Source organism: Aplysia californica, unplaced genomic scaffold, assembly GCF_000002075.1.
Source record: "Aplysia californica isolate F4 #8 unplaced genomic scaffold, AplCal3.0 scaffold01551, whole genome shotgun sequence".
In the NCBI taxonomy this organism is placed as follows: Eukaryota; Metazoa; Mollusca; class Gastropoda; order Aplysiida; family Aplysiidae; genus Aplysia; species Aplysia californica.
The window spans coordinates 24,817-37,538 of NW_004798821.1; the positions used below are offsets into that span (position 1 = coordinate 24,817).

General features: G+C 40.4%; 1 protein-coding gene across 2 annotated transcripts in view; it reads left to right on the forward strand.

The window, feature by feature from the left end:
• Positions 1 to 12,722, forward strand: part of LOC101849429 — a 42,589-nt gene that overhangs the window by 22,105 nt on the left and 7,762 nt on the right. For both annotated transcript variants that reach the window (XM_005113017.3, XM_005113018.3), the window contains exons 2-14: positions 1,394 to 1,571; positions 1,951 to 2,039; positions 2,739 to 2,882; positions 3,216 to 3,408; positions 3,788 to 4,038; positions 4,648 to 4,858; positions 5,227 to 5,490; positions 8,133 to 8,360; positions 8,709 to 8,954; positions 9,860 to 10,039; positions 10,582 to 10,670; positions 11,070 to 11,210; positions 11,591 to 11,800. In XM_005113017.3, the coding sequence (XP_005113074.1) occupies positions 1,425 to 1,571; positions 1,951 to 2,039; positions 2,739 to 2,882; positions 3,216 to 3,408; positions 3,788 to 4,038; positions 4,648 to 4,858; positions 5,227 to 5,490; positions 8,133 to 8,360; positions 8,709 to 8,954; positions 9,860 to 10,039; positions 10,582 to 10,670; positions 11,070 to 11,210; positions 11,591 to 11,800 (2,393 nt within the window). In that variant the 5' untranslated portion in view covers positions 1,394 to 1,424. The remainder of the gene's footprint in view (positions 1 to 1,393; positions 1,572 to 1,950; positions 2,040 to 2,738; positions 2,883 to 3,215; positions 3,409 to 3,787; positions 4,039 to 4,647; positions 4,859 to 5,226; positions 5,491 to 8,132; positions 8,361 to 8,708; positions 8,955 to 9,859; positions 10,040 to 10,581; positions 10,671 to 11,069; positions 11,211 to 11,590; positions 11,801 to 12,722) is intronic.

Here is a 12,722-nt window from a genome sequence, read left to right on the forward strand (position 1 = left end):
GAAAGAGAGAGAGAGAGTACATTTAGATGAAAATAAAAACTAGCTGTCATTCGGGGCCTACCACATCCATACACATGTTGTAGTAGAATCCTATAGATCTAGTTAGTACTCGATTGTGATGACCCCAAAAATATATTATCGATTTACGAACGTGCACGGATGTGAACTCCAAAGATGACCAAAATAATAGCATATCATGGGGGGGGGACTTCAGGTGTCGGTATAAACTCTTGAACCTTTCCTTATCCCGCATCTTGTCACTCGACACTGCTGGCCGACTGTGTTGGCTGGCTTCCTTTTAATTAGCCACGTCTCGCTGTGTGTATGTTGCCTAGTCACCACATACGGGGGAGATGGAGGCAAACACCCGACGCATGTGTTTACGCACAGCTACACTCGCGGTCTCTGTATGTCTTCTGCAGATGGATACGTGGGTGGTTTGAGGGGGGGGGGGCGCCTCACAGATGAGATCCTACTTCTATACTTGCCCCCTGTTGTTTCTGTCCTGTCTGTCTTGGCTTTTCCCAACACTAAGTAAATAACCGTCATCGTGTCGATGTGCTTCTCTTTACTCAATTAATCAATCAATCAATCAACCAATCAGTCAATCAAATCTGAAAGATGGACACAGGGCGAACAGCGTGACACGCGAAGAGGATACGTTGTATTAAGACCAAGGTGTTGATTAAATCTCTCATTAGTCTGTCTGTCTGTCTGTCTGTCTGTCTGTCTGTCTGTCTGTCTCTCTCTCTCTCTGTCTCTCTGTCTCTCTCTCTCTCTCTCTCTCTCTCTCTCTCTCTCTCTCTCACCCCCCTCTCTCTCATCCCCCTTCCTCAAGTGAATGCTTTTGCTCGGTCTATTGTCCCTTTCTGTTCTTGGTAAAATGAGACTGTTGTCTTGTTTATTACGACTCAACGACACCCCGCTCTCTTCTTCCCACGCGGACGATGCATACACTTACTAATAATAAACACGTCAAAGTGCATACCAAAGCTTGCGCACTAAATGTTACAGGATCCTGTCTCTGAACTCTGTTGTGGTTTGATGTCTTTAGTTTGGTTTTGTGGATGACACTAATAGTAGGTCTTACTTTTTAAAAACTATTCATCTGTCGTTTTTTCTGAGCCAATTTTGCTGCACTAAATTACTGGATTTGTGTAATCTTTTCTTTCGCTCAACCTAAAAAGCAATATCTTGTAACTGGTTGCCATTTTACTTCCTTCACTCTGCTAAAAAAGTGAGTTCTGTAGCGGAAGTATCATCTGAATTTGACATTTTGTATGTTTTGTACAGACTTTTTAAAAAGTTCTTTTGTTTGTTACAGGAGCATTGATGTTCTCAGGTCTTTCAATTTATGATTTTCATGAATGTCCTTTTTTGTTTATTTTATCAGGTGTGCCAGAAGCGCGTAAAAAGCATTGGAGATGCAGATCAAAGCTCCTCCAAACTTTCAGCCTGAGGATGCCAGGGCGAGACAGACTTACGCTCCCCCTGTGCATGCCCGCTACAGAAAATTTGACTTGTACCGCAACGTACAGCAATTTTACTACATTGACAACCATGCTATTCAGGTTAGTAATGACATGGACTAGCTTTTGAATTATTTTTTTTTCTAATCTCAAATTTGGATTGGATTTGCTTGTTTGTCTTCAAATCCACGATTGCCGCAATTGAACTTTCTAATGAAAATGCGTTGGAGAAATCATTTTAGGGTAATAAATGAAATTGGCAAATGAGTTGTGGAGTAAAGTCTATTAATGTGGTGAAGTTGTGAAATGTTTTTATTTGGCTTTTTGTTGAATATCGTGAGTAAAGCTATAATGTCTTGGTATTGCAATGAAATTATTATTTTTTTTACATATTAAAAAAAAATACAGGATAAGTTTGAGCATAATGTTATTGTTTTGCATACTTTCAAATATTTAAGATTCCCCTGTGTGCCTCTGACAGGTAGCCCAAACTGAGCATGACAATTTCACTGATCTGATCTACCACCTTGTGTACAGTCAGAACCTGCAGGCTGATCTGGACAAAGTCAGGTATATGGAGAAATGTGTGGATAAATACAAATTAGATGCTGAGTCTTCTACTTTACTCATTTTCTAAATCTGAGTGACTTGGAAGTCCAGTTAAAATGCGTTGCCATCTATTTAACTTGCTGTACTTCAAAAATACCAAGGAGATTGTTCTTTTTATGAAAAGGTTTTTAGCTATGATTGTGGAGTTTTCCAGCCTTCTTTCACTTCAGTTTTGGAAATTTGGGTTCAATGAACTCCTTTATAACTTCCAGTTAGGAAAAAACAGTTTTCTTATTTCAGTCATGAGTCGTCTAGCTGTTTTATAAGTTTTTCTACTATCATATGATGGTAATGATACGAACTTTCATTTTTGTGTGAAGTAAATACGTAAGATTTTAAGCCCCATCCTTTGATGAAAAAATCCTTTTTAACCCACTAATATTCTGACAGATGTGGTATAAATAATTTTCAGTCACACAGCTTCTCTTTATTTTTGCGGCTGATGTTGTTTTGCTGTGTTTGAGAAGCAGTAATATTTAGATATACCCACCACCCCTTACCTCATTCCTTGAACCCCCCCCCCGTAAAATCTCCCTTCAAACTAAATTCCTTGAAACAATAAGAAAGGGTCTCTCAAAATAGGATATTCACCATCTGATTTAGTATTTCTTTCATGTACGTAATTGAATTCATATTTTTTCTCAACTTTTTTTTTTTCAGAGTTATTTTCCGATGGATGACCTCAAAGAACATGTACACCATCAACTTCCGGGAAGGAGCCAAACCCAACAGCCCTGAAGAAGTTCTGCTTTCGTTCAAAAACAAACAGGGAACGTATGCTCGCATCTTCGAAACCCTCTGCAGGTTTGTATATTTTATTTAGAATGATGTGATTAATCTTTGAAATTTTGATTTCCATTCATCAAGCATGCAGGGAGTAAAAAAAAAGACATAACCCCCAAAACTGTACGGCTTTTGATATGTTGTATAAAGATATTTTAAAAATGATATTAAATCAAAGACTATGTGGTGACTTGAGTGGATGTCCTTTTGAGGTTGAGGTGGAGATGAACTTGCTACTCTTTCTATGGAAATTATACCATATTAGACAGTATAACGATGGTGTTGTATTCAGATGACATATGAAAAAAAAAGATTTGTAGCATTATTCCCATATTCACATTTTGTCCTATCCAGGTTCGCTGGTGTCCACTCCATTGTACTGACCGGGTACGCCAAGGGTCTGGACTATCGTCCTGGAGACAAGTTCAAGGGCAACGAGTACAACCACAGCTGGAATGCTGTCTTGCTGGACAACAACTGGTACCTGGTTGACTCGCACTGGGCCACACGCTACCTGGTGTCTGAGAAGAACATGCCAGAGAATTTGGTAGGCAGCAATCTATCTGGCTTATTGAAAATGATATGAAAGTCAAAAGTTTCTTTTTTGTGTTATCTTGTGTTGGAGAAGAACATGGCTTAGACATAGGTTAGTGTGAATGAATAAAATATTTTATCATGGCTAAGCTATTTATTCCTGGATTGAGAAAAACTTCGTTTGTTTTGTCACCAAAGATGTGTAGACATCTGTAAATATACCTGAAGTATAGAGGACACTACTATAGAAATGTAAAAAGGGAGTTTTTATCTATTCTTAAATGCTGTCATTGTGTGCTGTCTTTTACAAGTACATAATATGCTTCCCAGATACTAATCCAACATGAGATAAATATGGCCAGAACTCTGACAGTGCTGTACTCTCTCTACAGGTGTATGAGTACGACGACTTCTACTTTTTGACGGATCCAGAGCAACTGATCTACAGCCATTGGGCCCACAAGAACGAGTGGCAGCTGCTGAACACCCCTGTCACCCTGCAGGACTTTGAAAACCTGCCACTGGTCAAATCCTATTTCTTCAAATGTGGCATGTTCTTTGTTTCTCATCACAATGGTGTTGTTGATGCAAAGAAGGGAAGACTGGCACTGACTCTTGGATTCTGCAAACCCACAAACTTCACGTATGTAATGACTGTTTGCCTTTACTATTGTTAAGTTAAAGCGCTTGTTGTGGGTACAGGCATATTACTTTTCAATGGGACAACTGCATATCTTTGTAACATTTCCATTATCTAGCAAACTTATTGTCACTGATAGTTGAGAATTAAATGGACTTGGTCCTGGGGATTTTAAAAGGCTTGTCTGAAATCTGTACTTTCTCTCCAATGTTGGAGATTTTGGAGAATTCCTTTCATTTTCTCCATGGACAGTCGACGCATTAGTATTATTCATTGATCTTCATGTTAGTGTATCTCAGTTGATGGCAGAAGTGTTTTTCATACTGGTTTCAGATTTTGAAAAGTGTCTCTAAAAATTATGTTACTATCATTTGATTCTGATTATTTTTTTTATTTATATGTGTTTATTGACCACAGTTAATCTGAATATAGTACAATATTACTTTTTATATTGTGATCATTATTTGCTTGAACCTGGAATTGGAAAAAAAAATATGCAGATAAAATTGTTGTTTAATTGCACTTGAGAGTCAGTTTACATTATATTGGCCCTTCCTGTAAGTAAAATGGAATGACAAACTAATAGGAAATAATTTGCTTTCCTGTTCTCAGATACAAGATCACGTTTGCCGACACCGGTGAGGAGGTATACCAGGGACAGAAACTGAAGAACTATGCCCTCCAGCACCAGGGACAGAACCAGACCACGACTTTCGTCTTCCGTGCTCCACGGGCTGGACAGTACTACTTCACTATCTTTGGACAGCTTCTCACCGGGGAACTGGGAGTAAAGAACATCTTCACTGCATCTGCTGAGTACAAGGTAATAGCTTTACACTTCATAGAATTTATTGATATAAAAGGTTTGGAATGGAGAACAACAACATGCTCAGTTTTAGCCTTTATATTTTATTTTGTAGCAAAATAGTAGAATGTCACAGACTAGTTATGATTTCTTTGCTTTTTTCAATAGATGAGTCAAAACTAGACTTTCATTCCACTTTTCTCAGAATGTGTGTTTGTTTTTGTTCTTATGCCATCATTGTGGCAAATTATTTTGTTAACCAGTGTAAAATATTCAGAAAGTGTTTACAAAGTGTTTTTCATAGTTACGTGTCGAACAGAAACAGATTTCATTCATTGCTTGCTTGTAAAAGAATAACTGCAATGTGCCTGTCACTTGTGTTCCAGCTGGTTGTGGATACCCCATCCTCCGATGCGGCTCCCCTGCCTTCCTGCTCTGACAGCAGCTGGGGCCCTGGTGTGGCCGTGGACCAACTGGGCATCGTCGCCACCCCTGCTGACGGAATTGTCACAACAGATGACGGACGTGTGGAGCTGGAGTTTGCCAAGACAAAACCGGCCTACGTGCTGTGCAAGCTGCGTAAGAATGGCATGAAGGACGAGGAGCTGGAGAAGTACATCACTGAGCAAGACGAAGGGGATGTGGTCAAGGTGAGCTATTTCTGCAGTCTAGGGGTGCGCTACTTCCCTGGAAATCTGTTTTTTAACATTTTAACAAAGTTTGACTTAATTTATCACAGTGGTTTTTGTGGCAAAACAGAAATGGGGGGTGCATTTTAAAATAATCTAACACTCAAGTCCAGCGGTTTTAATGCTTATTTGAATATAGGTCAGTGAATTTAAATAAACTAGTCAACAAAAATTAAGGAACATTTGAGAAAAAGTGTATAACTTCGAAAGCAAACTTCAACACGCAATGAAATTTGGTACACATTTTAATCAACATGTGTATAGCAAGTACCAAAAAAGAAAATTAAGTTATTCCATTTTAACTTGCTTGAAAAGTTAATTGAGTTTGGTAGGGGTTAAAATCCCAAATCCCCAAAATTGTCAAGCGGTTTCGAAGTTATTTTAACTTCTGACTGCAACAAAAACAAAACAGTTCAGATTATTTCAATAATGAGTATGCCCACCACAATTGTCCTGGCACTCAGTACACCGGCTCCTCACCGAGTTCATGAGGTTGGTGAATACTCTCTGAGGCGTCCCCTGCCACTCTGCCTACAGCATCTGAAACAGTTGCTGCGCGTCTCCTGAAGGGGTATGGTTGTCTCTGACTCGACGTTGTAGCTAATCCCAGAGGTTTTCTATGGGATTCAAGTCCGGACTGCAGGCCGGCCAGTCCATTCGGTTGATGCCAGCCTGCTGCATGAAGTTTTGGACAAGCAACGCTCTATGAGGTCGGGTGTTGTCATCCTGGTACACTGCATGTGACCCCATCTGCTGCAGAGTAGGTAGTGCTAATGGACGGAGTATCTCATCTCGGTAACGTATTGCAGTGAGATTCCCTTGCACTTGGTACAGAGGTGTTCTGTGGTTCAGACTGAAAGCACCCCATACCATCACGGAACCACCTCCAAAAGGCATCACTTCTCTGACGGCTTCATCGAGGAGCCGCTCTCCGGGTCGCCTCCAAACCCTGATACGGCCGTCATTGTGATGCAAAGAGAACCGGGACTCGTCGCTGAAGAGAACGTTTGCCCACTGTTGACGTGTCCATCTTACTTGGCGCCGCCAAAAGGCAAGACGAGCAGCCCTGTGTGCTGGGGTGAGACGCTGGCGGACTGCTGGTCGACGTGCATTAAGTCCAAACTCATGAAGACGTCTTCGTACTGTCTGACAACTAATGTTAATAATAATAATAATAATAATAATGAAGATCATTTCTATAGCGCCCACTCCCGTGTAAACACAGCTCTAGGCGCTTTACATAAATGCATGTAAGAAAAATATTCATGCACGCGACACACACACACACTCACACACACACACACTCATATACACACAAACACACACACATATACATATACACACACACAAACACACGCATACACACGCACACATGTATGCCAAACACACACTCACACACACACACTCACACACACACACACACACACACACACACACGTACACACACACACACACACGTATACACACACACACACACACACACACACACACACACACACACATCTACACGAGTTGCCGCTCTCAGCCGTGTCCGGATGCGATTTTCTGGAGCGGATCTCGAATGCGGAGCCTGTTTATGAATGAATCGGTCTTCCCTTGCATTAGTGGCTCTTGGTCGACCTGATCTGGGTCGCTCTTGGGCACTACCAGTGGCGTTGGCACGCTGAATCAGCCGTGAAATGACAGAAACGTACACTCGAAGACGTGTAGCAACTTGTCGGAGTGAAACACCATCTTGTACCTAAGCAATGGCTCGTCCTCTGTTTACATCAGACAATTTCTGTCGAGGAGGCATGTCTATGCTTAGCCCTACAGCAGCAGAATGGTGTATCCACAGTGCAATGAGCGAGTGCAAGTCACTCACGAGACATGAATCTTGCAATTGAAAACTGATTTTTGAGCGTTCATAATTTTTTCTGACGGTAAGAGCTAGAGAATAAAAATCGATAATTGGAAAACATTGGACCTTTTCGCCCCCTCCCCAGCTCATCGCACAGGAGTCACGTGCACTTCAAACCCTGGTGTGTACAATCCCATTAGTCATAGAGTAACATTTCACCAATATCTAGTTTTTCGAGTAAAAGTAAAACCTCGAAAGAATGCATACAAATATATCACTCTTTTTACAGTACGTTCCTTAACTTTTGTTGACTAGTTTAGTATGAAATTGCAAAGAAATCCTTGGCTAAGTATCTCCACAAAGATGCACTGTATAATAAGAGATAGATTTAGACCTGTGACAGCTCTGGGTGATGGTGAATGATCGCTTTGTTGTACATGTGATCAATGTAAATGAACAATGAATGTAAAGGGTTCAGAGAGAAGAAACAGACAGACTGTAGAGTGGAATTGAGAGGAATTTCACTGGTTATAATCAGTAAGTGCCATTTTTCACAGGTATGCTTTAACATACAAATTTTTGCTTGAAAATTCCAAAATTCCCTTCAACAAAGGAAAACACTCATAGCTAAGTTACTTGATAAGGTTAATGACTACTTTGAATAATTGACAGATAGGAACCATATTAAGTGTGCGTCAATCTAAAATAATATAGAAATCCAGACAGCTTAAGGCAATGTTTCATATTCCCTCTCTTCAAACAGGTGACAGCTCAGCTGCCTGCCCGTGGTGAGTATGGCATTGAGGTGTATGGCAATGATCCCGCCAAGGATGGGGACACCTATACTCACATCTGCCAGTACTACGTGCATTACGCTCCGCCAGCTGAGCAGCAATCTGCTTTCTACCAGGAGTCTCCAGAGAGGCGTGGCTTGACTTCAGGCCAGCAGCCCGTCAAACAGGCTGGCAAGTACAATGCCGGATCTGCTGGGGTAAGTTCTTTTATAATTTGTCATTTTTGAAGATATTTGTCTTGAGAAGTTGTAGTGGTATTTCAAACAGTTGTATCTGGTTTGGAGGGTTACAATGGAAACTGATATTTCATAGCTTAAAATTGCAAATGAAGAATTGGAGATTACATTTTTTTGGGCATTAACTTTCCTATCTGTGAAGAGATTGTTTGAAACAAATAGCAGAGTAGAAAGCTGCAGTTTTACACACTTACGTATGTTTTTTTTGTTGGTTTTTGCCCTTTGTAAAAGTGTATGTAAATGTAATTTTATGAAGTATTTCTTTTCAGGTCAGTACAAATGCTAATTCTCTGTTCTGTCTGCTTACAGTTGAACAATGCTGGTGGTGTGAACTATGATGACGAGGACTTGCCACCTCCACCTCCTGAGCTTCTTCAACAGCAGTACCTTTACGGCACTGTACCTGATAGCCGCCAGCAAGCCGTGCAGAGCAACCTGGCCTACCCTCAAGGTCAGGCTTTCACATCCTACGCTCCTGGTGTTGGAGAGACTGAGGGACAGAAGCCACAACAGGCAGAGATTACACACATTCCTGCGAGTACCAAACCTTTGGAGGTTTGTAGCAATGTCTGTCTGTACAAAAATGTTTATATGTGGGTTTACCCCCATGGACACAATTTTAGATCATTTAGGAGTTGGGCTTAAACCCTGCCTGTACGGGCCAACCTGGGGTGAAAGGGATACAACTCCCAGCAGAAAGACAGACATAATCGATAGAAATTCTTTTCACTCGGAAATGGAATCAGTGTGCGACGAGGAAGCACCATACAATCTATGAAAAATCAGTTGGTTGAAGTGCACACTGATGTATTTTGTTCCTTCTACTTTGGTTTAAGTTTTGCAAATATTTGTATCAACTTCAATGCCATTTAGAAGTGAAAGGGCGAAGAATTGTTATGCCACTCTTAAAACCATTTTTTAAAAACAATTTTGGAAAGGGGGGGGGGGGGGGGCAGTTCTTTTGTTTTTTCTTGTGGTGCAGTTTGTGTGACGAGGTGTAGGTATGTTATTTCGGTATTTCTTTTTACTCAGTCCAACAAGTTCTGAAAACCCACTAGTTCTAGGTGTCAGTACTAGTTAAGACTTCCTCATTTTTAAACTTTTGCTGAGATGAGAATACAATGGCAATACATCTGTTTTATGTAAATTATCCTCCCTGTATGGACTTAAAGAGTGGAGGCGAATGACCAAAAGCATGCAATAATAATAATAATGCAGATGGTTTTTATAGCGCCCACTCACATACAATTCAGCTTTAGTTGCTTTACAATACCTTCATCTTAACAAGAATACAAGTGAATGAATGTGCATACATATAGTCTTTCTATCAAGGCTAACAAATAAGCGTTCTTTCTATCATAGCACTTTGATGGATGTACACAGGTTAATTGAATTTTTGTGTGATAAATACCCGAAGTTTTACCATACATAGGCTGAAACAGCATCTTTGTATGTTCTAGGTGGAGAAGAGATCAGTGGGCCAAGAGGGCATAGCTGCCCCAGCCAGCTTCCAGCTGCAGCCGGTCAAGTCTGACCAGGGGTCTGCCCCAACACCTGCTCCTGCAGGTCAGCAACAGAAGCCTACCTTGGAGGCTATCGACAGAAACGTGTTGCAGTCTGTGGATGACCACGCTATCCAGGTGTGTATCTGTGTGCTTTAGTGTCTGTTTGTTCAACTAAATGAAAGATTCTCTTACAATATATAACAATGTACCTGTGGTGTTTGAAATATGAGCAATTAGGACAGATATGATAGGTGTATGTAAAATGAAGTTGACTTAATTTCATGAGTCATGATTTGTTTGTTAAATTGACATCTGTATTGGCATCCGTTGATGTGCTTTCTAAGCAGATTATTTCTTTGTGGAGACAGGTAATGTTTCATGTTGTGTCTAGCTTTAACTGAATCCTATATTTTCCACTGATGGGGAGAGTTTGAAGACAATTATATGAAATGATTACTCTTGTGCTATCAAATAAGTCGCTTCAACTTTATTGTCAGTCCTTTAAAAAAATAGACTTTTGAATTTTTCTGTGAAATTTCATGTTGATTAGGTTTCTTCCATTTTGCAATCTTACACTTTTTTATTGCAATCTTACACTTTTTTATTCTTTCATTTAGTTATCAAATTTAATGATTACTACACACTTTAATAATTGTTTATCTGATTCCTTTACTCAGGTGTCTAAATCCGAGCATAACAACTTCAGGGATTTGGTGTGGGATTTGATCTACTCCAAGAACATCACCAATGAATTGGAAAAAGTCAGGTATGTGATTGATACTTTGCTATTTGTTCTCAGTTTCCTTCTTTTACTCTGCAGTATGTTCAGACTTAGGTGCCTAAGAAAGACCACAGCAAAAATAAATGTATGGCATTGCTGAATGGTGATGATTAAGGGAATGAAATATGGATTTGATTTAGAAAAATAAAGAGTCTGATGGCTAATGAAGATCAAGGGTATTGTTTTTTCCAAACGATGTGTCTTTGAGTGGAGGGAAGATTAGAACAAGGATTTGATCCTCAAATGTTTTTGATTGAAGTAATATATTTGTAAGACATGTAATTTGAAGGTTGTCTCAAATTTGTTTACATACAAGTTTAATATTTGTAGCTTTGTTTCTAATTATTCAAAATTATATGTTCTGTGTTTTTTGTATACTTTCAGAGTGATCTTCCGGTGGTTGGCCACAAAGAATCTGAAGGAAATGAACTTTGACACAGTTGACAAAGGCAGTCCTGAAGAGGTGCTGATGGGTCTGAAGACTGGCACCACCACATACGCTATGGTGTTTGACACTATGTGCAAGTGAGTGTGGATTTTATTTTAAGCAGAGGACTTACATACAAAAAACTTGATGCATTACATGTTATTTTGCGACTATGTTTGCTACATAAACAAATGATTTGGACTCCTTTGTTTTGTTTTTTTTGTGGGAGAAAACACTTCAATAGCTGCTGGTTGATGCTATGTCTCCACGAAAACTTGCATTTCAGTGTTTTAAATTTTTTTTATTTTGAAGAGTGTTCTTATAAGTCGGTTACTTCTTGTAACCTTACTTCAGGGTGGAAAAAAATGTACATTCGACAGTTGTCCATTTTTATTTTTAACACTTGTGGAAACAGCAATGCGTGAACAGACTTTTTCTTTCTGTGTTGTTGATGTTTATTTTTCTCCCATTTTCCCAGCTATGCTGGCCTTCACTCAAAGATCATCAGTGGATATGCTAAGGGAGCTGACTACCGCCCCGGTCAGAAGTTCGTCCCTGGCACCAATCAGCACTCATGGAATGCTGTCTACATCTACGGCACATGGTGTCTTATTGATGCTCACTGGGCTGCCAGGCGTATCATTGGGAAACAGGCTTCTACAGAGGACTTCCATTACCAGCTCGATGAGTGAGTAGTTGTTGTTGTGGATTCAGCAAAGCACTGTTATTTGCACTTTGATATAGATGCTGTAAGTGGTATGTATGTACAAGTTTTCTCATACTTCTGTCAGTCCATTTAGAGTTTGTTCTGTGGGGTATGTCTGATCTTTGGTTGAGGGGGGGGGGGGGGGGCACCAGGGGAAAAACAGACCCTATAAAACTTCTTTCTGTTTTCCAAATTCAGTTCATACGATCCTCACGCGTGTGACGTTTTTAGCTTTGCTAGACTGCAAAGTAAATCTTCCCCTCTGTTCAAAATGCTACTGTGACGATTTGGCGTAATCGTTTCCTGTCGTCATGCCCTTCTCAGCCTCACCCCGAACGATTGCTATGAGTATGAGTGCACCAAGCTTTCGTTTTGCTGTGAAGGATGGGACCATTTTACGCATCATAACCATATTATTATTATCCATGTACACATGGTATGCTTTTAGCAGCCATCGCGTCCTTGCATATTTAATTTGTGCTGTGTACTTGTAATTATAAATTCAGAAAGCGCGCCCGTCATGTCCGTGTGTTACGCCAAAAATGTGTCCTATGTTAATTGAAAAAAAATTAAAATAAAAGAAATGGCTTATATGGACACTCAGCTCCCTGGTGAGACTTCGGCCGCTGTAATGTAGTTGGCCGTGTGCTTGGCTCAAGCACACACTTATGCAGAGGTTTAGGGTTTGTGTCCGGGTGGAATGTGACATTTTTTCGTCCGTCCATAAATGTTTCCCTTTTCAGCTCGCGTGTCGAGGGATGAAAACCCCCCGGGGACGCGCACACACACTGATGCGCCCTACAAGCGCTCAAATTAATACGTTAAGTCCGCGCACGCACACGCACACACACACACACGCGCACACACATACACACACATACTCACACACACACACACACACACA